The sequence below is a fragment of the Antechinus flavipes genome, chromosome 2 (genome assembly GCF_016432865.1).
Source record: "Antechinus flavipes isolate AdamAnt ecotype Samford, QLD, Australia chromosome 2, AdamAnt_v2, whole genome shotgun sequence".
NCBI classification, from domain to species: Eukaryota; Metazoa; Chordata; class Mammalia; order Dasyuromorphia; family Dasyuridae; genus Antechinus; species Antechinus flavipes.
The window spans coordinates 34,752,304-34,779,884 of NC_067399.1; the positions used below are offsets into that span (position 1 = coordinate 34,752,304).

The window sequence follows — 27,581 nt, forward strand, 5'->3', positions numbered from 1 at the left end:
TTTTTATTTTGCATTTGTGGTTCCAGGTGTTAGAGAGGCCTTTGGGCTGATCCAGTCTCCTTCCTCTCTATCTCTAGGAGACAGAATAACTATGTGCTGCAGAGACAGTCAGGGCATTAGCACCAGCATACCAGAAATCAGGTTCATTAGGCTCGTCATTACATTTGCTTCCACCCTGCACTCCTGCCCAGTTCAGTTACTCTTTGCTCATATTTTAGTGGTTTCTTAACAGACAGAACAAGTCCTACTCCCATCCTTGTCACAGCTCCTCAAAATACTTGCAATTATTCCATGCCCCATGTTGCAAGTCCCCCAAGCTCAGCCTCCCTAGTTCCTTCAGACAGCCCTCCTATCACTGGGCCTCTGGCCCTTTCCCCATCCTGGCTGCCTCACTCTGCCTGGATACCAGCCTGCCTCAGGCCATGCTCCCATGGGGCACCCAAGAGATTCCAAGGAAGTTCTGATATTGTACACACCAACAAGATTATATAAGGATCAATTCTGACGGACGTGACTCTTTTCAACAATGAAATGATTCAGGCAGTTCCAATGGTCTTGTGATGAAGAGCCATCTGCATCCAGAGAGAGGACTGTGGGGACTGAATGTGGATCACAACATAGTATTTCAACTTTTTTGTTTGCTTGCTTTTTATTTTTTTTTTCCTTTTTGATCTGATTTTTCTTGTACAATATAATTGTGGAAATATATATAGAAGAATTGCACATGTTAAACATATATTGGATAGCTTGCTCTCTAGTGGAGGAACTATTGAAAACTATCAAAACATATATTTTGAAAATAAAAAGCTTTTTAAAGAATTAAAAAATATACTGCTTCTTAATTTCAAATTTTGGAGTTTGTTCTCATGAAAAACAATGCAATCCCAACAAACTCCTGCCTTTCCAGTTTTTTGTTTCATCTATTAGTTTATTAACTAGATGAAGTGAGACCATGTTCTTTTTCATATTTTTAATCACCAACTTAAATTTGTGTACAGGGCCACGTCATCTCCATTCTTAAGCTTATTAAAGTCTCAGAATGAAGTAATTTGTTCCTTATATATCTATGGCCTCTACTCCCTTGTGACTGCTTCTCTCTATTCTGTAAGTGAGACTCAATAATAAGGGTCCATTTGATCTGTATTTCTGCTCCCAGTGCTGATATAGGACTCCCCTGGAATCTCTTCTCTGAATCATAAAGAATAATGAAAAAGAAGATAGGGGACAAAACTATGTCTTCTATGCGACTTGTTTTTTAAAATATATATTACATTTTAAAAGATAGCAATAAAATTGTGTCCCCTTTTCATGTTTGTTTTCTTCTCTGAATTTTACATCTAAATGTGCTGATACTCTATCCCTTTTTAAATAAATTGCTATCACTTTCCCCAAAGGCAGCATCATGTAGTAGCTAGAGATGGGGTCTGAGATACCTCTGATACATACCTGCCATTTGAATTAAGGCACAACATGTAACTCCTGGGCATCACAGAAAATTCTCTAAGACTAGAAGTCACAGAAAGTATAGTGACCTGCACTGGATGAAAGTGTTATTCGTCAATAACATCATGATGAGGTATAGAGGGAACCAAAATGATGAGGTTTAGATTTGGGATACCCAAATGAAATTAGGGTTTCTGGTAGTCAGAGAATTAAATGAGGTCTAGTGGTAGGTTTGGGGTTCAGAGTCAAATGGAGCTCCCCTGCAGTCCCTCAGAATTCGGCACAAGGGTAGGGAGTTAAATGAGGTCTAGTGGTGGCATAAGCAGTTCTCTGTAAAGGAATTTACAGACCCGAAAACCTAGATTGATAAAAGGTTTATTATGGGGATTGGAAGTAAGGTTAAAGTCTAGTTCAGGAAATAGGTGAAGGTATAGATGAAAGGGCACCGGAAACAGTATACCAGTGGGCAGACACCCTTGGCATGCCAGGAGTAGGGCTGGCATGTTTGGAACCTCTGCAAAGAGAGGGTTTTGGTTTGGCTCTTTTATAATAGGGGGCTTTGGCTAAAAGCTGAAGGGGGCTGGGGGTGGAGTCCGAGGTTGGCTCCTCCCTTGCTGGATTTCAGTTAGGGTTAGAATTTGAATTGAATTCTATTGGTTTCAGGACAGAGCCAACCCCACCCAGATAACAAAGATGAAACTGTGCTTGAGATGGAGTTCCCTCAGTGAGGCAGAGTTGAAGAAGGTTTTCTTCTTTAAGGATTTTTCAGAGTTTTGGGGTACTCTCTTCAATCACAGGTTCAATTTCTTTTCCTGTCATTTTCCACTGTCATCCCACTTCCCAAATAAAAGCCCATTTAAAAAGGCATACACATAATAAAGCAAGACAAATCAAATACTCATTATGTCAGAAGACATATGTCCCATTCTAAACTTCTGGTCCATCACTTCTCTGACAAGAGTGGGAAAAGTTTCATTATCAAGGTTTCAAAATTAATATTTTCTTAGTTCATTTCCAGGTAGTCATATATTTAAAGGTATTGCACTATACTTCATAGACAATTTAAGGCAGCACAAAGGGTAATTTTGACATTATATGATTTTTGACATGCTGACTTTTGGAACCTAAGTTCCACATAAAAGCTAACTCCCATCTAACAAAGTACAGAATAAGAACTTAATGCTTGTTTTATTTTCTAGTCAAATTTTCTCTTTATTATTTTCCTAGATTCTTCTCATACATCTGGTAGCTTGTTTCTGGTTCTACCTCTTGTCTCCTCTTCCTTTACCTAAGGAATCAAAAACTTGTTGAATATCACTGAGTTTCAAAAGATCTTCACACTGCTGCAAATGCCTGAGCGTAAGAAACAATGAGTAAATGCATTCCTATGGAGAACATTTTCTCTAGGAAGGACAATGGTAGTTCCTGCACCACTTACAATGCTTGTTTCTAGAATATCCTATTCATAACTCAGTCACTTTGCCCCACTAAGTACACTTTTCATCAGTCTCCTAGCTTTAGGCAACTGTACTAACACCATTTGTCTTTGACTTTTAGACTATCCCCAATTTATCCTTTTTCATCTTAAGCAAATTATAAAATTATAAATTGGCTAGCAATATTCTACCTGATCTAAGAATACAGCTGATTCATATATTTGTATGTGGTTTTTGTGATCACAATCAATAAAAATTGCCTGAGCTATGTCAAACACAGCACCAAATCAGAAAAACAGTATTCTGCAACATTTATCAATTTCTTGTCCTCAAGTCAATTCTTAGAAGACAACTAGCCTCCCAGTCTCCTGTTCCTCATCATGGAAATCTCTAGGGCTTTATAATTGGGTATGACCTTGGTGCCATCTTTTGGCATCCACACTAAATGCATTTCTTTGTATTTTGATAGTTGTGCAAATTTAACCTTCCTTCTTTTGTTAGTTATGACATGTTCAGACTGAGTCACTTCCTGGGAAGAACCATGCAAACACCTAGATCAGTTCTGTAATAGCTTGCCCACACTTTATCTTGCATGATATATGAGCTCAGGAGTAAAACATCCAATTGTAGCTCTAAGTATTTCACTTTCTTGCAAATTTAACATTAATTATTGAAGATCTGATACATATGCTTTTTAAAATATGAGGTAGCTGTGAAAATAAAACATTTCACCATGTTATGGTTAATGCAACTGTAAACTTTAGGGAAGATTATGGGTAAACTTTAGGGAAAATTACGGGCTTTGATCTCTATAGGCTTAGAGGACATGGATTCATTGTTTCAAGTGCCGTTTTTGTTGGATTCCAGAGAAGAACGGCAAATTTCTAACCCCAGGAATAGTAGTGGCAATGTTATATACCTTCTTTGCTACATTCCACTTATCTTAGTTATGGTTAGGAAGATTATGCAGGAAGAAATGGAGAGAAAACATGCATGGTGTACAATGAAAGGGCCTCAGCCTCTTCATTCTGACTCTCTTAAAACACAAAACCCATTAATGCAGCATTTAAATTTTCAGTTCCAAATTGTCTCCCTTCTTCTGTCTACTCCCCAGACCACAGAGAAGGTAACACAAAAGTTGTTATACAAATGGCCATGTAAAACAAATTTCTGCTTTAACCATATTCCAGGGGAACAAAAGAAAGGAAAGAAAAAAAAAAAAAAGCTATACTCTGATTCAATCAGTTTTCTATCTGCAGGAGAGCATTTTTTCATCACGAGTCCTTTGAAGTTGTGGTGAAATATTGTGAATTGAGTGGCTAAGTTGTTATTTTTTTTTTTACAATATTGCTGTTCATCCCATTTGCATTTACTTATGACTGCTGTGTACAGCAGTTCATAATATTCTCGTCTGTTTCTTCTTTTGTTTACCCTGTTCCCTCTTTTATTTTATTTTTTAAATAACTTTTTATTGACAGCTGTTCCCTCTTTTAGAGTTAACTGATGTTGACTAGTATCTTTTTTAATCTATCCTACCTCTTATCACACCTTCCCTCATTCTCTTAGCCCCTTCTCAGCCTACTTTCTAGAGGAAGATGATTTCTATACCCAATTTGTGCAAGTGTGTGTGTGCATGCGTGTGTACAGGTGCACATTTTTTTTCCTTTCTGAATTAGTTAAGATGCAACTGAGGTTCATGCATTGCCTATTACAACCTTTTTCCAATAACACTGTAAAAAAATCATCCTTGCTTATCTTTTATGAGATGATTTTTCCCATTCTTCTAAAGCATCCTTTTCTGAAACATACTTTTTTTTTTTGAGATTATCCCAATACACTGGACTCATAAGTATACCTGCTTTCTAAATAGATTTCTAATTACCCTAAGGATGAAAAAGATCTTAGGGGTTCTAAGGAAATATAAGAATAAAAACAATTTAGCTTCATTTTAATTTTTAATTTCTCCCTCATGCTTACCTTTTTATGCCGAGTCTTGTGGTTAAATGCTACATTTTATATTCAGTAATTATCTTTTCATCTGGAATGCTTAGAAACCCTCTATTTCATTAAAGACCCATTTTCCCCTATATTATACACAATTTTGCTGGTCAGTCATTCTCGGTTGTAATCAAGTTCCTTTGCTATCTGGAATATCGTACTCCAAATCTTTTGATCCTACGGATTATGTGGTTTTATCTATGGTTCCATGTTATTTGAATTATGTCTTTCTGTATTTTCTCTTTGATCTGGAAGCTCTGAATTTTGACTATCATTCCTAATTTTTATTTTGGGATCTCAATCAGGAGAAAACCAATGGAATCCTTCCATTTCTACTTTGCCTTCTGATTCCAACATATCTAAACATTTTCCCTTTATAATGTTGGAATATACTGTCTAGTCTATTTTTCGCTCAAGGATTTTAGGTAGTTCAACAATTACTAAGTTATCTTTCCTTGGCCTATTTTCCAGGTCAATTTTTTTTTTATAAGATGTTTTGATAATTTCATTCTTTGGATCTCATTTTACTATTTACTGATGTCTCATGAATCATTACTTTTCACTTCACCAATTCTAATTTTTGGAAGTTAATGTCTTCTGGGAGATCATTGTACCTCTTTTAACCAATTGGCAAAATCTGATTTGTAAGACTATTTTTTAAGTACTTTTTTGTCTCTTACCAATTTCTTCATTCTTGTGTCATAATTGCTGTTCTTTCTTCTCCCAAACTTTGCTTACCACTTTTACTTGATTTAAATTTTCCTCTATTAAATTTTTTTCTCTTGAGATTATCAAGTTATTCTTTGTGGGTTTCTATCAAATCTGCATTTTCTTTGAGGCTTTCATCGTAGAGATTTGTGAATCATTGCCTCTGAGTTTGTCTTGAGCTTCCCTGTGCCCATACAAGCTTTTTATTGTCAGGTTGTTGTTTTACTTTCTTTTTCTCTTACTTTGTATAGTTTTCTCATTTTTCTACCCTATTTCTTTGAGTTTGGACTTTTTGTTAATGTTAGGTTCTGATCACCTCTGGAGGCACCTATCCTTGTCTTCTGATTTTTATGTCTGTTGCTTTCTGAGCTTAAGTATAGGGATTAAGTTTCTGTTGTTTCTAAAATTGTATGATCCAAAGAGAAGTCAGATCATTGTCCTCTGGGTCTACAAGCTAGCAGTTGGGACCTTAACCAGATAAGGTTAAGGTTATCTGCTCCCTTGCCACTGTAACTGTTCCTCTCTGCCCTGGTTAATAACTTGTAAGTTATTTTACACACCCATACCCAGTGATAGAGCTGCCAAATGACATCTGATTCTGCACCTGGTGCTAGCACAGGAATCCCCTGAAATATCTTTCTAATCAAATGTTTAGTTTTCTTAACCTTTCTTGGGCACTAAACTGCTCAGCACTGGTGGGCTTACATCCTATACACTGTAATCTGGCCAATCCCCACTTGACTATCTATGTATCTCTCTGGCTTCTTAAGTGCCCTTTAAAAATGAGTCACTGGGACTTTTCCTTCACTTTCTCACTCAGAATTCAGTTTGATGCACTTTTTAAAATTGTGGTAAAGAGGATGTGTTGGGAGAATTGGGCCAAAAATGCTGACTTCACTCCATCATTTTGGCTCTGTCCTGTGTTTCAATTTGAAAACCTTGCTATATTCATTAAATGCATAATAGTAGTTCTATTTAGTGTGATTTCTCTGATGCATAGTAAGATACAGCCAGAGTTTGAAGATGTTCCCACATTAATTGGTTTCATAAGGTTTTCCTTCAATAAAAATTCTCTGACGTCAAGCAAATTCTATGGTCCTATAGAAGATATTCCCATATTCATAACATTTCTCAGCAGTAAGAACTCTCAAATATGAAGTAAGTTCTGAGTTCAGGTGGCAGGCTTTCTCAAACACACTGCATTCAAAAGTTGTCTTTCTAGTAAGGATTGTTTGCTTTGAATATGTCCTAAGTTGTAGTGGAAGACATTTCCACCCAACTTATACTTATAAGGAATTCTCCAGTAGGAATTCTCTGATGCACAATAAGTTGGGTCTTATTTTTGAAGGCCTTTCCATATTTATTGTAATCTGAACTTTGCTCTCATATGAACCCTCTAATGCAGAGTAACTTTTTAACTCATGCAGGTCTTTCAACACATATTTTTTTTCCCAGAATAAATTCTGAGTTAGCTGTGTCCTCAGTCTAAAAGCCTTCTCACATTCATTACATTCATAAGGCTTCTCTCCAGTATACATATATATTCTGATGCCGAGGAAGCTCTGACTTCTGTCTGAAGGCCTTCCCACATTCATCACATTTATAAGGTTTTTCTCCAGTATGAATATTCTGATGTCTCAGGAAATCTGAATTACAAGAAAAGCTTTTTCCACATTCATTACATACAAATGGTTTTTTTCCTGTATGAATTCTCTGATGCTTAGTAAGCTCATGTCTCAGTCTAAAACCCTTCCTACAATAAGTACATTCGTAAGGCTTCTCTCTAGTATGTACTCTTATTCTGAAGGTCTTACCACATTCATCACATTTATAAGGCTTCTCTCCAGTATGAATTCTTTGATGCACAGTAAGCTGTATTCTTTGTCTGAATGCATTGCCGCATTCATTACATTCATAAGGTTTCTCTCCAGTATGAATTCTTTTATGTTGAGTAAGTTGTATGGTAAGGCGGAAGGCTTTCCCACATTCATTACATTTATAAGGTTTCTGTCCACTCTGAATTTTCTGTTGGTTACAATCTGAATTGTAGTGGAAGGCCTTCCTGTACTCCTTAAATTTGTAAGACATGTCTCCATGAATTTTCTTATGTGCATTAAGTGATCGATTGCTACTGAAGGCTTTCCTACATTCATCACATTTATAAGGTTTTTCTCCAGTATGAATTCTCTGATGTCGAGTAAGATGTGCTTTTAGTCTGAAGGCTTTCCCACATTCATTACATTCATAAGGTTTCTCACCAGTATGAATACTCTGATGTCTCATGAAATCTGAATTCCAAAAGAAGCCTTTCCCACATTCTTTACATTCATAACGCTTCTCTCCAGTATGTATTTTCTGATGTTGAATAAACTGTGTTTCTACTCTGAAAGCCTTCCCACATTCATCACATTTATAAGGCTTCTCTCCAGTATGAATTCTCTGGTGATGAGTAAGCTGTATCCTCTGTTTGAAGGCCTTTCCACATTCACTACATTTATAAGATTTTTCTCCAGTGTGAATTCTTTGATGTTCTACCAACTGTGATATGTAATGGAAGCCTTCCCCACATTCTTTACATTTATAAAGAATCTCTTCAGTATAAATTCTCTGATGCTGAACAAATGTTTCCAGTTTGAAAGCTTCCCCAAATTCATTACATTCATATAATTTTTCTCCAGTAAATTCTTTGCTCTCTAAAAGAAAAAATAAAGGGTTGATTAACCTTGCCTTCCCCTGCCCCCCCTTTCCCAAATAAAACCCTTACTCAAAGGTTTAAAAACTATTCTCCAGTCTTCCCATCCAAGAGTGATAGTTTCACTGGTCTTCAATAAGGATCACAGTTCATTTTATGTAAAAATATTATGATTCACAGTTAACATATGTAAATAAATTGACTTAGGATGAAATTATCTGGAGGGATAAATAAGCTCTCACTTTAATGTAAAGGAATAAGGACATATTTTTCTGCCTCACTTTCATCAATTGATTCACCTTTTTAATAGAATAAGGAAATTAAAGACTATCCATAAAAAATTTAGACATTTAAGAGCTTCCAACTATATCCTTACCCTATGAGATGAAAATATTAAGAAAAAACACTGAACAAAATAATGAGAAGTAAGGATGAAGAGAAAGAATAGACATTATCAAATAAGCAGAATAAAGAAGAAATATGAGTCAAAATAAGAGAATTTGGATACATCAAAAAACAGGTCTTAGAGTAGAAAAGATACTTTAAAATGGTAACATATTTTGGCAATTATGCTGAAACATATGAAGATGTAAACCTATAGGTGTGGTTATTGGATTACAGCTAAAGAAATTATGTCATGAGTGGATCATTGGGCCTTTAAAACATAATTTCAAAGCATAAAGAAAAACAGGATGATATATAAAATGAGAGAATAAAGGAAGTGAAACTAGGTTATAATTAAAAGCTCTAAACAGTAACATCAACAAAGCAATATGATCATAACAAGAAGAGAGAAGAAAATTTCAGAAGGAAACTCAGAAAAAAAGCCATATTATTCATTTTAAAAGTAATATTCTTATTTTAAAAAGGTGAATCAATTGATGAAAGTGAGGCAGAAAAATGATTGTATAAGATAATCTTCAAATATCTACCCTGTATTGAGACAATTTTTTTTTGAATAGAGATACATATGAGTAAAAAGTTGCATTAAAAAGCAACTTAAAAAAAAATCTCAGCTTTTTTCAACAGAATCAAGAAACTTTAATAAACTATTTTGGTCAACATTTTGAAATAACTTGGAGTGGTGGAACCAAAATGGGAAAGGAAAGGCAGAAACTGTCCTCATGCTCTTCTCAAAACCCCCTAAACAACTTTAAATAATTCCTCAAATTCTGAAGTAGCAGAATCCCCAGAAGGTTGGGATAAAACAATTTTCCATCCCAAGACAACTCAGAAGGTTGGTAGGAAAGGTCTGTTACACCAGGATCACAGATCAGCCCCTGGAAAAATTTGCAATATGCCTTGGGAGTGATTAAATCAACGGTAGGGGCACCTTCTGGAATGCTCAGGCCACAGGTAGTAAGTGGGTCAGAAAAGTGGTCAAAAGAAAATTAAGGGGGTCTTTTTGTTGGTATTAGGGAAGAACTCTGCTGCTTTGCTGATACCTGGATCTGAGTCACAGTCATGGGTGACAGTCCCAAGAAGGACAGCACAAGCATACTAGAGCTTGTGGCCACATTGGAATAGGGACCCTAGTCACAGTTCCAGGCAGAGAATAGTGTGCTTACTATCTTTCACAGGACCGGACAAAAGAGTAGTAAACACATTTCTCCTTGGATAATACAATCTTGAAAGAATTAAAAACCTGTAAGTCCTAAAAATGTAATATCTCTGAAAACAGCTACCAAAAACCCCTGAAGCTTGGGAAAGAATGCCTTCTACCTGAAAGCAGAATCCCACTTTAAGAGAGTTAAAAGTCAAAAATATGCTGGAAAAACTTCTGACTATAGAAAGTTACTATGGTGACAAAGAAGATCAAAAGACACATTTAGAAGACAGCAAAGTAAAAACTCCCCAAACCAAAGTCTCAAACAAAAAATATGAATTGGCCCCAAGCCACGAACAGCTCAAAAAGGATTCCAAAAATCAAGTAAGAAAGGAAGAGGAAAATTTGGGAAAAGAATTGAGAACAATGCAAGAAAATAGTGAAAAAGAAGAATCAACAAATTGGTAAAGTAAGCACAAAAAATAGTGAAAAAACAAACACCTTAAGAAATAGAATGTGCCAAATGACAAAAGAGACAAAATAATCCATTGGGGAGAAGAATGTCTTAAAAATTAGAATTGGTAAAAAAGAGGGAAAAAAATCGAAAATTTATTGAAAAAAAGAATTCCTAAAAAGAGAGAGAGAGAGAGAGAGAGAGAGAGAGAGAGAGAGAGAGAGAGAGAGAGAGAGATGGCCATGGCCAAAATGGAAAAGAGTAGTACTAAAAGTCACTTTAAAAATTCTTAAAAACTAGAAATGGGCAAGTGGAAGCTAATAATTTTTTACAACATCAAGAAGTAATAAGACAAAACTAAGAGAAAATGTGAAGTATCTAACTGGAAAAACATTTTTTAAGAATTAAATTTTGAGAACTAAAATGAAGAACAAGCTATAGTTTATGAATAATATGCTTGAATTTTATGTAGGCACCTGGACAGCTGTTTCTTGGGATATCTGTCTCTGGCATCCAAAATGCTTCCTTTTTTTCCATTTGATAGATCACATCTGGTTTGGAAATTGCACATCCTGTTCATTGAAAAGAAAAAGTGCAGGGATGGTAACTTAAGAATTCTATCTTAAATGATTTAAACATTCTACCCTGTGCTCAACAGAACAGTATGGGAATAGCGGTGCAAAATGTATCTCATATCAAAGGGATTGACTCTATTAGCTGATTTTTTTCTAAAATAGTGTCTTTTTTTTTTTTCCTTTTGTTAACCAAGAAGTATAATCAATAGGCTGGTTTAGGATTTTTTTTTCTTTTGGCAGGTGTGGAGAGGAAGGAGAACTGACATCAAATAAAACATACATAAAATGTAATCCAGTACTATCTTAAGCTCTTTTGGGGAAGAAAAAAGTAGGCACTCTAGGACTTCAAGGATGGTACAAATGACCTCTGAAGGCTTATCAATATAAGGAAGGGAGGTTACAGAATAAAACTTGGGATAAATAGTTCATTTGACACACTCCCTGCTTAGACCATGGGAACACTTTCTATATGGTGGTACCTCCACTAAGATTAAACAGAAAATCTTAAATTTGAAGCAAAACAGAAGGTCTAGGACAATAACAGATTAAGAATTCAGTTTCTATTCCTACTAAGCAAAGATCTTTCTCACTGGAAACAGGTAGCATCAGAAACCTGTTTCTTGGTTATAAAAGGATTAGGAATATCTTCCTTTTTTATGTCAAAGAATAATTATTAAAATTTGAAAGTTGTCTCACTAAATATCAAGACTCCAAAGGAATAGCTGTTCTTACCCAAAGAGATCAAGTTTCTATAGTTCTCCAGCATCACATCCCTGTATAATTTTTTCTGAGAAGGGTTCAAATGTACCCACTCCTCCAGAGTGAATTCCACAGCCACATCATTGAATGTCATGGATTTCTGAAACACCAAAAAGTATTTGAGTTAATCAGGCACAGTTCTGACCATTATAAGGTTTGAATGAAAAGTACCTGGAAGTATGTATTATTAGTTCATTTATGTGAAATGCAGTACAGTGCCTGATATATGGCAGGCATTTAAAAATTCCCTTCCCATTAGATTGTAAGATTCTTGAGAACAAAGGCTATTTTTGCTTTTCTTTGTAATCTTGTCACATAGTGGGTGCTTAATGAATGCTTACAGTTTTAAGTGGTACCAATGACATCAGTTTTACAACCTGTACCCATGGCTCTTACTTGTGTATTCTAAACTCAAGCAATAGTAAACTTTTCTATATTCTAAAACATAATAATGAAAATGAAACAGTGGAACATAGCTGTCATGTGATCCTAAATTTTCTCTTGTAGTTTAAAGATTCTCCAGTCCTTTGATCAATTACCATGACCTCTTCATCACTAAAGTAGTCACCTTCCTCTCTTTTGGAAAAAAAAAAAAGTGTGTGCGTGTGTGTGTGTGTGTATATGTATATATATATATAAAAGAATAGATTACATGAATAATGTGTTTCTGAAAAGCAAAACCATGTAAGAAAAGGTAAAAATTCCTGTGTTGGTTCTTGCTCTGACATCTCATTCATGTAATCTATTCTTTTTACCTTTTCTTACATGGTTTTGCTTTTCAGAAACACATTATAATCACCTCTACCACAAACTTTTTTTCAAATCATCCACTTACTAATGGCTACCCACTTAAACGTAATGTAGTTTATATTTCCATGTATAAAGCATAAAAAGTTTGTTGTTACTGAGCCCCTTGAAATTTATCTTTAATAATTACCTGAGGTTTCTCTTGGATTTTATATATCAAATTTCCTATTTCTATTAAGTTCAAGTCTTTTTGTAACAAAGTACTGAAAGTTCGGCAATTCATTGGAAGATTAGATGGGGAGGCAGCCAGTAAATATGAAATCCTGCTCACATAGGGAATGTGTATCTAGAAGGTTACAGAAGTCTTCTAAATTTATTAAGAAATAAGAGGAATAGGGAAGATATACAAGGAAGATGACAATTTTCTAATTACTTCTTGTAATTATTATTTTTTTAATTTAAATTTTATTTTATTTAATAATAACTTTGTATTGACAGAATCCATGCCAGGGTAATTTTTTACAACATTATCCCTTGCACTCGCTTATGTTTTGTTTTTTCCCCTCCCTCCCTCCATCCCCCCCCCCCCAAGATGGCAAGCAGTCCTATATATGTTAAATATGTTGCAGTATATCCTAGATACAATACATATTTGCAGAACCGAACAGGTCTCCTGTTGCACAGGGAGAATTGGATTCAGAAAGTAAAAATAACTCGGGAAGAAAATCAAAAATGCAAATAGTTCACATTCGTTTCCCAGTGTTCCTTCTCTGGGTGTAGCTGTCTCTGCCCATCATTTATCCATTGAAACTCAGTTAGGTCTCTTTGTCATAGAAATCCACTTCCATCAGAATACATCCTCATACAATATCGTTGTCGAAGTGTATAATGATCTCCTGGTTCTGCTCATCTCACTTAGCATCAGTCCATGTAGGTCTCTCCAAGCCTCTCTGTATTCATCCTGCTGGTCATTCCTTATAGAGCAATAATATTCCATAACATTCATATACCACAATTTACCCAGCCATTCTCCAATTCATGGGCATCCATTCATTTTCCAGTTTCTAGCCACTACAAACAGGGCTGCTACAAACATTTTGGCACATACAGGTCCCTTCTTGTAATTATTAAGATTCTTTTTTGGTCACAGCTTTCAGGTAATCCAATTATTCTTATATTTTCTCTTCTTAATCTTCCAGATATTGTTTTTCTTAGGAGATTTTCATATTCTCTTGTTTTTTTATTCTGAAAATTTTGTTTTATTATTTCTTGGTTTCTTATAACTTTACTGGCTACCCCTTACCCAATTCTAGTTTTGAAAAGTCATTCTCTTCCTTAAGATTCTGGATCTTCATTTCTAATTGGTTGACTTTCTTTGCATAATTCTATTTTTCTGTGATTTTTTTAAAAATAAGTTTTCCCTCAATCTCCCATTTGCTTTTTTAAAGTCTTTTTTAGGTTCTTCTTTTTTGGGCAGGTGACCATTTAATGTTATTCTTTGGGGTAAGAGAGGCTTTTTTTGTTTCAGTTTCCTCTTCTGAAGATGAACCCCCATCTTCCCTATTCCCATTCTGATTTTCTATGGCTGGGTTCTTTCTCCTTTGCCTGCTCATTTTTGTAGCAGATTGCTGAATCACCTCTATGCTTGGGGTATGGAAGATGGTGCCTGCTTCAATTCTCCCCTCAGATTAGGAAGAACTCTGCCCTCCTGCAGGTGCCCATAGCCGGCAGCATCTTTGTCCTGCTGCTGCTGCACTCACCAGGCATGTGCTGGTTGCTTCCTGCCCAGAACCATTTCTCAGCAACAGAGGGGGGTCTTGCATTCACGATCAGCAGAGATTCCCTCAATCTTCCCAACTCAGACACCCACCTCATCACACTGGCAGGTGGAACTCCTGTGGCAGGGCCAAAGCTTCCTGACAACTCACCCAGTGCTTGCCTCTTGCTATTTCAGAACTAGCCTGGAGCTGTCCACACTTCAAAGAAGCCAAACCATCATCCTGGGTTCTTTCTACAGAACTTTTCCAATTATCCCAGGAGAACTACTGATCTGCCCCAACTCTTACTTGTTTTTAACCACTCTATATTTGCCCTGACATGCAACTTTTATTCACAGGGAAAATCTGCAGAGTTTGGAATTTTCTGACCTACTCCACTATCTTCCCAGAATCTTTTCCTAATTCTTACACAAAAGCACAAAATTACAAAAGAAATAGAAAAAAAATGACCAAAAAACCAACAGCAACAATAAAAAAAAAAAAAAAGAATTTGATTGTAGAAATTTATTACAATAGGAAGATCAAGGCACAAATTTGAAAGAAAACAAATGTCAAAATGCCACATCTCAAACCTCAAATTAAAATATAAATAGCTCAAAGCATCCCAAAAAAATCTTCCAGAAGAGATTCAAAAGACTTTTTGAGAGGGGGGGAAAGGAAGACAAAGAAAAAAATGGGAAAAGATATGAGAATAATATAAGGGAATCATGAAAAAAAGAGTCAATAATTTGGTAAAAAAAAAAATGGAAAAAGACATGCAAAATTCACAAAAAAAATGCCTTAAAAAACAAAAATTGGACAAATGGAAGAGATATAAAAACCGAATGAAGAAAATAATTCCTTAAAAATTAAAATTGGAATTCCATTATTGGAAGTTAATGACTGCACACAGTAAAAACCATATTATATGACAAAGATCTGTGAATAACAGTGACAATTTTGGATCTCTCAATCCCACTTCAAAGATCATCATTCTTTATTAAGAAAATTAAAGTTTCTAAAACCAGATATAAACTCAGGTCCTCCTGATTTCAGGACTGGTGCTCTATCCATTGCACCATCTAGTTTCCCTCCAATATTTTTAATATGAATGGCTGCTGTCTTTTCTCAAAAGTTTTTTTTTTCTGCTTCCACTGAGATAATCTTATGATTTGTTGAGTTATTGGTATGATCAATTATGTTAATAGTTTTCTTGATATTGAATCAAACCTGAATTCCTGGTATAAATACCATCTTGTCATTGTGTATTATTATGGTGATAAATTGCCATAATCTCTTTGTTAATGTTTCATTTAAAATTCTTGCACCAATATTCACTAGGGATGTTAGTATATGTTTCTCTTTCTCTAATTAGGCTTTTCTTGGTTTGGGCATCAATACATTTATATCACTAAAGAAATTTGGTAGGACTCCATCTATTTTTCAAAATAACTTATATAATATTGAATTTGTTGTTCTTTAAAAGCTTGGTAGAATTTAGTTGTAAACCTATCTAGCACTGGAGATTTTTTCTTAAAGAGTTCATTGATGGCTTGCTTGAGTTCTTCTCTTAAAATAAGATTATTTAAATATTTTATTTTTTCTTGCATTAATCTTGGCAATTTACATTTTTGTAAATACTCATCCATCTCAGATTGTCAGATTTATTGGCATATAATTGGGCAAAATAGCTCTTAATTAGTGTTTTAATTTCCAATTCTTAGGTGCTAAATTCACTCTTCAATTTTGATATGGTACTTCATGTTTTTTAAAAATCAAATAAACCAAATTGTTGTCTTTTCCTTTTTTTATTTAAAAATATTCAGTTTTATTAGTTCAATAGTTTTCTTTCAGTTTTATTAATCTTTCCTTTGAGCTTCATGATTTCTAATTTGGTTTTTCACGGACAATGTTTTATTTGTTCTTTTTCTAGTTTTTATACTTCCATGCCTAATTCGGTAATCTGTTCCTCTTTTTTATTAAGCATTTAGAAATATAAATTTTCCATAAATAATGCTTGAGTTGCAACCCATAAACTTTGGTGTGTTGCCTATCAATGATGTTGTTGTCTGAACTGTTCATCCTTTAGGAGTAGATTAGTTTCCAATTAATTTTTAATCTATCTTTCCATGGTCCCTTATTGCATGTAATTTTTATCTCAAGATGATCTGTAAGGGATAAATTTACTATTCCTGCATTTTACTATGAGATTTTTATGCTCTAATATAAGATCAATTTTTGTGTAGGTGCCATGTACCATTGAGAAAAAGATATATTCCTTTCTATTCCCACTCAATTTTCTTCAGAGATCTATCATATCTAATATATCTAAAATTTTATTTACTTAACTTCTTCCTTGTTTATTTTGTGGCTAGATTTATCTAGTTCTGAAAAGTGAATGTTGAGATTCCCACTAGTATAGTTTTACCATCTATTCTTTATTTAACTTCTTTAAAAATTTGGATGCTGTACCATTTGGTGCATGCACACATTTAGTGCGCATGGTCTATAGTATCTTACATCAAGATGTAGTTTCCTTCCTTTTCTCTCTTAAATATTTTTGCTCTTGCTTTGTGTTTTATTTTTTTTTTCTTTTTTTACTCTCTCTGCAGTATGATATAGTTTACTCCAGAGTTTTACCTTTACTCTCTGTTTCAGATGTGTTTCATAAAAAACATTCTGTAGTTTTTTGAGTTTTAATCCACTCTCCAAACTACTTTCATTTCATGGCATTATATTTTACATATTTAATTTTGTTATATTATGCATTTCATTTCTATTTATATTCAATTATGATTACTGTATATTTCCCTCCATCCTATTTTTCTCTTGTTTTATACTTTTCTTTTTACTCTCTCAATTCATAAGTGTTTTGCTTCTGACCATCACATTCCTCAATCTATGCTCTTTTCTATCTCCACTTCCCCTTTCTTTTCCCTTATCCCTCAAGTTCTTCCTAAAGGGTGAGATAGATTTCAATACCCAACCAAGTATGTTATTCCCTCTTTGACTCAAATTCATTTAGAGTAAAGTTCAAACAATGATTAATCCTCTCCTTTCTTTCTTTTTACTGTAATATCTTTCACAGCTCTTCATGTTTTCATTTTTCCCATTTTGTGTTCCTCTTTCCTCTTCTCCAAGTACAATCCTTTGTTTCATCTCTTAATTTTTATATCACAAAATCAATTTACACATGCCCTCATTTTTTGACTATGTATATTCTTACTAACTGTTCTAACAGAAATACAGTAATTAAGAGTCATAAGTATCTTCCCGTGAAGGGATGCAAAAAGTTTAACCTTATTAAAAAATGTTTTTTTGGTTGTTATTGTTCCTGTTTACCTTTTTGTGTTTCTCAAGTCTTGTATTTGAAGATTGAATTTTCTGTTGAGTTATGGTTTTTCTATTAGGAAAATTTGCAAGTCCCCTATTTCATTTAATATCCATTTCCCCACCTGGAATGTTATGCTGAATTTTTCTAGTTAGTTGAATCTTAGTTGTAATTGATATTCCTCTTATCTCTTGGAATATCATATTGCAAACCCTGTGATTCTTTAAGGGAGAAATTAAGTTAAATTCTATTAAATTCTGTGCAATCCTAACTGTGTTTCCTTGATATCTGAATTGTTTCTTTCTGGTTGCTTGCAATATTTTCTCCTTGATCTGACAGTTCTGGAATTTGATTATAACAGTATTTACCATTTTCATTTCAGGATCTTTAAGAGGAGGTGATTAATGGATTCTCTCAATTACTATTTTATCCTGTAATTCTAAGATATTGAGCAGTTTTACATGATAATTTCTTGAAAAATGCTGTCCAGACTCTTTTTTAAACTATGATTTTCTACAGGCAGTCCAATAATTCTTAAATTATCTGTTTTCAAACTCAGTTGCTTTTTCCACAGAGATATTTTACATTTTCTTTTTTTTCTACTTTTAATTGAGTTGTAATGTCTCTTAAAACCATTAATTTCCATTTACTCAATTTTAATTTTAATTTTGTATGTTTAAAACTTAAATAGTAAAAAGAAGAAAATTGTGAAGTGCACAGCAGAACATTAGGGAGGATTCAAAATATCTAACAATAAATTTCCCATTTCAAGAAAGCATATGTAGTAATAAAAATATTGTGTTTTTCTCTTTGATCTGTTTTTCTTTTTAATTTAATAATGATGTTCCTATATGGTTTCCTTGTAGGTTCTTTTTCAGGTAATTAGTGAATTTGTTTTTCCTTTTTCCTTTTCCCTCTTGTTCTATCACTTCAGGACAATTTTCTTTAAATATTTCTTATATCACCATATCAAGATTCTGACTTTGGTCAGAGATTTCAGGTAGTTCAATTATTCATATTTCTTGTCTTGATCTGTTCTCTAGATTGGTTGTTTTTCTTATGAGATGTCTCACATTCTTTTTGTTTTCATTCTTTATTATTTTATTTTGTTATTTCTTAATCTCCTATAACTTCATGGGCTTCCCCTTACCCAATTCTAACTTTCAGAGTCAATTTTTTTCTTAAGACTTTTTGTCCCCTTTTTTATTGCTTTCTTATTTTTTTTCGGGTTATACATATGCATTAATTTTTAAAATACATGTCTTTTTATGAGTCATGTTGGGAGAGAAAAATCATAACAAAAAGGAAAAATTATGAGAGGGGAAAAAAAAAAGAAAATGAACACAGCATGTGTTGATATAACTTCAGTCTCCAAAATTCTCTGGATGCAGATGGAATTTCTATCCAAAGTTTATTGGAATTATCTTGGATCATTGAATCACTGAGAAGAGCCAAATATGTCATATTCGATCATTGCACAATCTTGCTGTTGCTGTATACAATGTATTTCTAGTTCTACTTGTTTCACTTTGCATCAGTTCATGTAAATCTTTCCAAGCCTTTTTAAAACCAGCTTGTTCACTATTTTTTATAGAATAACATTCCACACCTTTCACTTAAAATAACTTAGTCAGCCAATCCACAAATGATGGACATCTACTAATTTTCTAATTCTTTGTCACCACAAAAAGAGTTGCTACAAACATTTTTGCACACGTAGGTCTTTTTCTGTCATTTACGATTTCCTTGGGATACAGACCCAGTAGTAGCTCTGCTAGATAAAAGAGTGTGCAGTTTAGTAGTCCTTTGGGAATAGTTCCAAATTGCTCTTCTGAATGGTTGGATCATTTTACAACTTCATCAACAATGCATTAGTGTCCCAGTTTTCCCAAATCCCCTCCAACATTACCATTATCTTTCTCTGTCATCTTGGCCAATATGAGAGGTGTAAGGTGGTACCTGAGTTGTTTTAATTTGTATTTCTCTAATCAATAGTGATTGAGCATTTTTTCATATAATTATAGATGGCTTTAATTTCATTATCTGAAAATTATCTGTTCATATATTCTGGCCATTTATCAATTGGGGAATGACTTTGTAGTCTTATAAATCTGGCACCATTCTTATTTATTTTAGAAATGAGGCCTTTATTAGAAATACTGGCTATAAAAATTTTTCCCCAGTTTTGTACTTCCTTTTTAATATTGTGTTGGTTTTGTTAATGCAAAACCTTTTTAATTTAATATGTATTTAATTTAATGTAATTAATTAATGTAATGTAATGTAATTAAAATTGTACATATTGCATTTCATAATGTTCTCTAGCTCTTCTTTGGTCATAAATTCCTCCCTTCTCCAAAGATCTGATTGGGTACCTACTCCTTACTCTCTTGATTTGTTTATGCCCAAATAATGTACCCATTTTGACCTTATTTTGGTAGGGAGTCTATGCCGAATTTCTGACATGCATTTCCTAGTTTTCCTAGCAATTTAGTGAGTTCTTATCCCAGAAGCTGGAGTTTTGGGGTTTGTTAAATACTAGATTTCTGAAGTCATTGATTATTGTGACATATGTATCTAATATATTTCACTGATCTACCACTATTTCTTAGTCTGTAACAAATGGTTTTGATGACTGTTGCTTTACAATATAGTTTTAGGTCTGGTACTGCTAGCTCATAGTCTTTTGTACTTTTTTCATAAATTCCTTGATATTCTTGCACTTTTGTTCTTCCAAATAAATTTTCTTATTATTTTTTCTAGTCCTATAAAATAATTTTTTGGCAGTTTGATGGGTATGGCACTAAACAAGTAGACCAATTTAGGCAGAATTTCATTTTTGTTATATTAGCTCAGCCTACCCATGAGCAAGTGATATTTTTCCAGTTGTTTAGATCAGATCCTTTTTGTGTAAGAAATCTTTTATAATTGTGTTCATATAGTTCCTGAGTTTGTTTTGGCAAGTAGACACTCAAATATTTTATTTTGTATACAGTTCTGTTAAATAAAATTCTATTTCTTGTTGCTAGGCTTTGTCAGTAATATATAGAAATGTTGACAATTTGTGTGGGTTTATTTCATAATCTGCAACTTTGCTAAAACTGTTAATTATTTCAAGTAGGGTTGAGATTCTTTAAGTATGTCATCATAGCATTAGCAAAGAGTGATAGTTTTATCTCCTTGCTTATTCTAATTTCTTTCATTTCTTTTTATTTTCTTATTGTCAAAGACAACATTTCCAGATTACTGAATAATAGTGGTGATAATGGGCATCCTTGTTTCTTTTCTTTTTCTTTTCTTTTATTTGTTTGTTTGCTTTTATTAAAGCTTTTTATTTTTCAAAACAGTGGACAATTCTTCAACATTAGGCCTTGCAAAATCCCGTGTTTCAATTTTCCCTGCCTTCCCCTATGTCCTCCCCTAGATGGCAAGTAGTCCAATATATATTAAACATGGTAAAAATATACGTAAAACCCAATATATGTACACATATTTATACAATTATCATGCCACATAAGAAAAAAAAGAGAAGCAAAACAAAATGCAAACAACAAAGAGTGAAAATGCTATGTTGCAAACCACACTAAGTTCTCTCAGTCCTCTCTCTGGGTGTAGATGGCTCTCTTCATCACTGAACTGGTTTGAATCATCTCATTGTTGAAGACAGCCATGTCTATCAGACTTGATCATTATACAATCTTATTGTTGCCATATACACTGTTTTCTTGGTTCTGCTCATTTCGCTTGGCATCAGTTCATGTAAGTCTCTCCAGGCCTCTCTGAAATCATCCTGTTGGTCTTTTCTTACAGAACAATAATACTGCATCACATTCATATACCAATTGAACCATTCTCCAATTGATGGGCATCCATTCAGTTTCTAGTTTCTTGGGCATCCTTGTTTCACCCCAAACTTACTGAGAATGAGTCAGCATCTCTCCAGCATGTTTGCTGACAACTTAAGATAGATGCTGCTTACCATTTTAAGGAAAACTTCCTTTATTATTTTGCTCTCTAGTATTTTAAATGGGTGCTGTATTTTGTCAAAAGTTTTTTCTGTATCAATTGAGATTATCATATATTTATGTTAGTTTTGGTATTGATACGGTCAATTACACTAATAGTTTTCTTGACATTGAACCAGTCCTGCATTCCTGATATAAAATCCAGTTGGTCATAGTATACTGTCCTGATGATAAATTGTTGTAATCTCTTTGCTAATATTTTACTTCAAATGTTTGCATTAGTATTCATCAGAGAGATTGGTCTGTAATTTTCTTTCTCTGTTCTGGCTCTTCCTGATTTGAATATCAGTATATATTTGTGGAATAGAAGGAATGTGGCCAGATTTTTTCTTTGCCCATTTTCCCAAATAGTTTACATAGCATTGGGATTGTTTTTTAAATGTTTGGTAGAATTCATTTGTAAATCCATCTGGCCCTGTGGCCAGATTTTTTTTTTTTAAATTAATATTATTCACTTTTTTTTTCTAAAATGAGGTTTTAAAAATAATTTATTTTCTCTTCTGTTAATCTGAGAAATTTATATTTTTGTAAATAATCATCCATTTCAATTAGATTTTCAAATCTGCTGACACACAAATAAGCAAAATAGCTCCTAATTATTTCTTTAATTTCCTTTTCATTGATGCTAAATTCATCCTTTTCATTTTTGGTGCTTGTAATTTGATTTTTTCTTTCCTTTTCCTGTTCGAATTAGCCAAAGGTTCATTTATTTTGTTTCTTTTTTAATAAAATCAATTCTTAGTTTTATTAGTTGAATAGTTTTCTTAGTTACCATTTGAATACTCTCTCGTTTGAGTTTAAGAATTTCTAACTTGGTATTTAATTAGAAGTTTTAAAGTGTTTTTTTTTTTTTTTTAGTTTTAATTGCACACCCAATTCTTTATTTTATTCATATAGCTATTTAAAGATATTACATGTCCCCTAAGAACTTTGATTAATGACTTGCTATTTAAGATAAAAATCTCTTGGGGCTATAGCTGATATTATTTGGAACTTTGAATTCAAATATGATTGTCTGACGAATCATTCACCATTTGAAAGGAATATGCCACAAGCTATTTAGAGGAATGTGATCCTGAGTTGTTACAAGTGGAGGTTAGTATCTGGGCAAGAGTTGGGAGGACAACCTTGGACTCTGCTTAAGATATCCTTCTGATTTTGTTTCCTAGTGATGTAAGAACCCATCTGATTATTCCTGAGTCTGGCTATAAGGTAGAACTGTTAAAGTGACTTAAGGATGCTTTATTCTGTCATGTATATACTCTCAGGATGAGTCCTGAAAGACCAGTTTTTGATTATAATCATGTCCCTGCTTTTCCCTATCTTATATCTTGCAGTTTCATATCTGAAAATATATGATCATTATAGCCTAAATAAGTATTTGGCCTAGTCATCTATCTATTGCTAGATGCATATCTCTCTGTTTCTTTTAGCAAAAAAATCTCCAGGACCAGATAGATTTGTGAATTCTTCCAAACTTTTACAAAACAATTTAATTTCAATACTGTACAATTCACTGGAGGAAAAAGAGAGAAGAGGAATCCAAACAAATTATTTCTTTGATACAACTATATTTTTGTTAAAATCAGGGAGAGCAAAAACAAAGAAGGAAATCAATAAAAACAATTTCTCCAATGAATATCAAAGCAAAAATTTTAAAGAAAATATTTACAACTGATTCCAACAATGTATCACAAAGATAACACAGTGTGTTATAACCTAAGCAAGGTTATATTTGTACCAGGAATGCAGAACAGGTTCAATATTGGGAAGACTATAAGCATAATCTACCATGGCAGTAACAAAAACAAAAATCATATATACAGATCAATAGATGCAGAATAAAAACTTTTCAAAAAATACACCACCAATTCCTACTAAAAACAATAAGAAAGCAAAGGAAAAAAATGAAGCTTTTCTTAATATGATAAATAGTACCTATCAAAAACAATTATCCGTAATGGAATGTAATTCCTAAAGGAATTAGGAAATTCCTTCCTAATGAAAGGAACTAGAAGCCTTTCCAAAAAGATCACAGATGAAGAAATGATGATGTTGATGAACACTCTTATTCAATATTATTATAGTAATATATGCTAGTTATAGTAATAAAAGAAAAAGAAATTGAAAAAAATAAGGCAATAAGGATACAAAATTATTACACTCTGAAGATAATATGACTTAAGAGAACTCTAAAGAATTAACAAAAAGACAAATTGAAATAGCGAAAAACTTTAGCAAAGTTACAAGATGTAAAATAAACCTCCATAAATTATCAGCATTTCTATATGGTACCAACAAAACCCAGCATCAAGAAATAGAACAGAAAATTCCATTTAAAATGACTGCAGACAATATAAAATGCTTAAGAGTCTCACTGCCCATATACATCCAGGAACTGGACTAATTTAATTAAAAACAGTTTTCACCCAAATAATAACATATCTAAACAATTGGAGGCATATTGATTGCTTACAATTCTACCAAATTAATTTATTACCACACCAATCAAACTACCAATAAATTTTTTCTATGCATATAGAAAAAATAATGAAATTTATCAGGAAGAACAAAAGGTAAACAATATCAGGGAATTAATTTGTTAAAAATGCAGAAGGGCAATTTAACAGCACCAAATTTCAAACTACTTCAAAAGGCAATAATCTTTGAAATGACTTGGTAAGGACAAGAAATATGGTGGTTGCTCTGTCATAGAGGAGGTATACAAAATGCAGAAATAAATTACCATTATAATCCAGTGGTTCAAAAACCTAAGGATTCAAGCTTTAGAAACAAGAATTCATTATTTGATCAAAACTGCTCAGAAACTGCAAAGCAATCTGGCAATAACTAGGCATAGACCAACTTCTCACAAGACATCCCAAGAGAAGGACAAAAATGACCACATGATTAAAACATGAAAGATTTCATGAGCAAAGGAGGAAGAATTTACCTGTCATATCTATGGATAAGGAAAGAATTTACAATCAAACAAGAGACAAGGGATCACTGGAGAAGACGATATGCATGACTTTGATTAAATGAAATTTAAATCTTTGCAAGAACAAAATTAATGCAGCCACAACATAAACAGGAAAATGAAAAAAAAAAGTTTTAAAACAAAATTCTCTAAAACCTCATTTCTTAAATATATAGGGAATTGAGCTAAACTTATAAAAGCCATTTCCCCATTGGAAAAATACCGAAAGGCTATGAAAAGGCACTTTTCGAAACAAGAAAACAAAGCTCTCAATAGTCCAGTGGGAAAAACGGTCTAAATTACTGAGAGAGAAGGAAACTACAACTGAGACTCCTTCACACCTTTAGATTGCCTAAAACAAGGGAAACAGGGCAGAACCTGAGGCAAACCAGCAACATCGCAGCCAGCCGGGACCACCACTCACAATACACGCCCCATTCAGCCCACTCTGGACGGTGCACTAATTCCTGAACCTTCCAAGGGCTCATCGGGAAAACGGAGAGAGCCGATCAGCCCTGCCAGCAAATGAAAGCGTTGCCCTTTTTCACTGTTTCTTTCTTATCTTTTCGCCCTTCCCAACATGGCGGAATGTTTGGCATGACTTCGCCCGCAGAATGGGAAAGGGGAAGCTTGCCTTCTCGGTGGGGGGTGGAGGGGCTGGGAGAAGGCAGGCAGCGGGACGCCAAAGAACCCTGGAAGTTGGGGTGCAGGGGATGCTCGGCACATGCCCTCTCGGGGTCCCGCAGCAGGGGTAACTCACCAGGCCGGGCCTGGCAGTCACTCCACGGGTCATTGCCTCCTCCTCCTCTTCCTCGGGGCACAGCAGAGGCCACGGTCCTGGGGAGGAAAGGGGGCCCATGAGAAGCCCCACTTCTCACTGAGGGGGAGCCCGGAACGGGCGGCAGGGCCACAAGGACACGGTCATTTCTTCTCCAGAAGGGGCAATGGCTTCAGGCAGACACCTCCCTAGGGACAACGCAGGAGAAGGGACAGAGTGCGAGGGATCTCCAGCAGCAGGTAAAACTTACTGGAGAAGAGGGTACCCGGAAGAATGCTGGGAGGAGAGGAAGAGCACATGACATGAGGCCCGGAGCAGACCTACACCAGGCCTCCCTCCTCAAAGACAGTCTGCACAGCAGGAAGGACTGAGGCCTGGAGGGTCAGGAGCAGCCGGGGACCCTCAGGGGCCACGATTTGAATGCAGCTCTATCTCCAGACTCCGCTCCCCCAGGACCCGCACCTCTGCCCATGCGCGGCCCCACGACCTCGGTAATCCCGGACAGGGCTTCCCTAGACCCTAGCGGACGCTCCGCCCGTTCTCCGTGTGCTCCCCAACCAGCGCCTCGTGCTCCGACCCCGCTGCACCCCGCAGCCGTCCTCCGGCTGGACCTGACCCGTTCTGGATGCAGCTTACCCCCTAGCAAGTCCACTTAGGACAGAAAAATAAAAGCGAACACCAATAAGCAAGTGAGAGGCTGGAAGACTTCTGGCGGAAGTGACAGAGGGACAGCCCATCGGTCTTCGGGAAAACTCTCGGAGTGACCAAGGCCTTCTGGGAACTGTAGTTTAAAGGCTGGACGTGGGGAAAGTGCAGGTGTGGGGCTCAGTCTGGAATACGGTCTGGCCCCTCCTTGGTTTGGAGCCCCACCGCCTCGCTTCTCCTGTTACTCGTGCCTGGTCTCCCCAGCCCCAGTGCTCACGGAAAGTCTTCAGCGGTGGTGGTCTCAGAACTTGGGGGACGGGCATCGGACTCCTCCAAATCAAATCCATCCGCAGCTGCCTAATTACTACGGCAGCCTGGGAGCACCAGCAGGGCTACGATCCTGATGAGGTTTGCATTCCCTCGATTCCCGGCGGTGATGAGGTTCGTGGCAAAAAGAGAGTTGTTAAAGTCCCTTCGGTCGGCCCGCAGGTTTAAAGTGAAAGAATTCACTTACCCCGAAATATGAGCAGAAATCAGAGTTTATTGTTGGACAGAAACCAGTTTGCTAAAAGACTGACTTCCATAATGCAAAGTCCTTTTGGGGAAGTGGAGTCTGGCACGGAAGAGAAAGCCTTCTCAGCAGGCAGAGGGTCCTCGAAAGCTGCTTTGGGGCCTCTGCAAGGACCAAAAACTGCCCTTTAAAAGGAGTCTTGAGGCTTCAGGACTCAGGTTCCCAGCTTAGATGCTCATCAGTATCCAGCCTAGATCTCCTGTTGGGGTTAACAACACTTCAGAGGGGAGCTTTTTGACCAGGATTTCTAGTCGAATCAAAGGCTCTGGCATACGGGAAAGATAACTGGGGGGATGTGCCTTCCCCAGGAGGGGCTGAGACTCCAAAAGGGATCACAGATCAAAAGGAAATACAGTTTCAGAGTGATAACCTTAAAGGGAACACAGCTTCAGTAAAGGGAACAGCTTCCCTCCCCCTTCAGTCCCACCTTGGGTCTCCAGGTTGCTGTTACACGTCTTTGTCTAGCCACCAAAGCTTGGCGCCTCTGCCCTCTCTGATTTCAGTCCAGTGCATGTGCATGTCATATGATTGCTTACTTGTGGGACTAGATCACCTCCTTGACGTCACGGGATCTCCTCCCTGACAGCATGGGATCCCTTTGAGAAGGAAGGACAAACAGCGACCAATCAATGTCACAGTGTTTGTCTCCTTAACTCTTGCCTTCATTCTGAAGGACTCCAGTGCACATAGTGACCCAACCTCCAACACGTTAACCCCTGGTTATTTGCCCCGTTCACTCCCAGGAGCCACTCCTCCACTGCTCTTCAGCTACACACACAGACTTGCCATAGCCTTGGCTATCACTGCCATGTTCAGAATTCTGAAATCCCCTCCCCCAAACACACTCTGTTGGCTTTTCGCCTGAACCTGTACTCTCCATTCCACAATCCTATTCTTTATTCTAGATTCTAGAATTTCAGCTAAACCTGGCCTTGGACCGCCAACGTTTAGAGAGAGGAGAAACTTGATGGGAAGAACCTTTTGACTAAATTCTCAGGTTTATGTGTAACTCATGTAAGGAATGGCCCTTCACACTTGGATTCTAAGCTCCTTAAATGTCAATGACCTCGAAAATATCTGACACAGGCCTGGGGACAGTGCAGATTCCAATTCCTAGTCAAACTGTCAACAACATA

The 27,581-nt window shown here is 35.6% G+C and overlaps 1 protein-coding gene and 1 gene segment (V, D, J or C); both read right to left on the reverse strand.

The window, feature by feature from the left end:
- Positions 1 to 27,581, reverse strand: part of LOC127547486 (immunoglobulin kappa light chain-like) — a 387,121-nt gene that overhangs the window by 147,898 nt on the left and 211,642 nt on the right.
- On the reverse strand, positions 1,803 to 27,503 carry LOC127547484 (zinc finger protein 571-like). The gene is made up of 5 exons (XM_051974419.1): positions 25,212 to 27,503; positions 11,585 to 11,711; positions 10,754 to 10,849; positions 7,400 to 8,278; positions 1,803 to 2,731 (listed from the first exon to the last, which is right to left on the reverse strand). Exons 1-5 carry the CDS (start codon positions 25,308 to 25,310, stop codon positions 2,706 to 2,708), a joined length of 1,227 nt encoding a protein of 408 aa, XP_051830379.1. The 5' UTR covers positions 25,311 to 27,503; the 3' UTR covers positions 1,803 to 2,705.

Excerpts from the sequence above, each read along its gene's own strand:
- LOC127547484 (XM_051974419.1), bottom strand. The coding sequence starts at position 25,310 with ATGGGCCCCCTTTCCTCCCCAGGACCGTGGCCTCTGCTGTGCCCCGAG. Across the intron at positions 11,712-25,211 it reads TGACTGCCAGGCCCGGCCTG|AAATCCATGACATTCAATGA; the intron begins GTGAGTTACCCC and ends TTGGTGTTTCAG. Across the intron at positions 8,279-10,753 it reads CCCAAGAAACAGCTGTCCAG|AGAGCAAAGAATTTACTGGA; the intron begins GTGCCTACATAA and ends TTTTTCTTTTAG.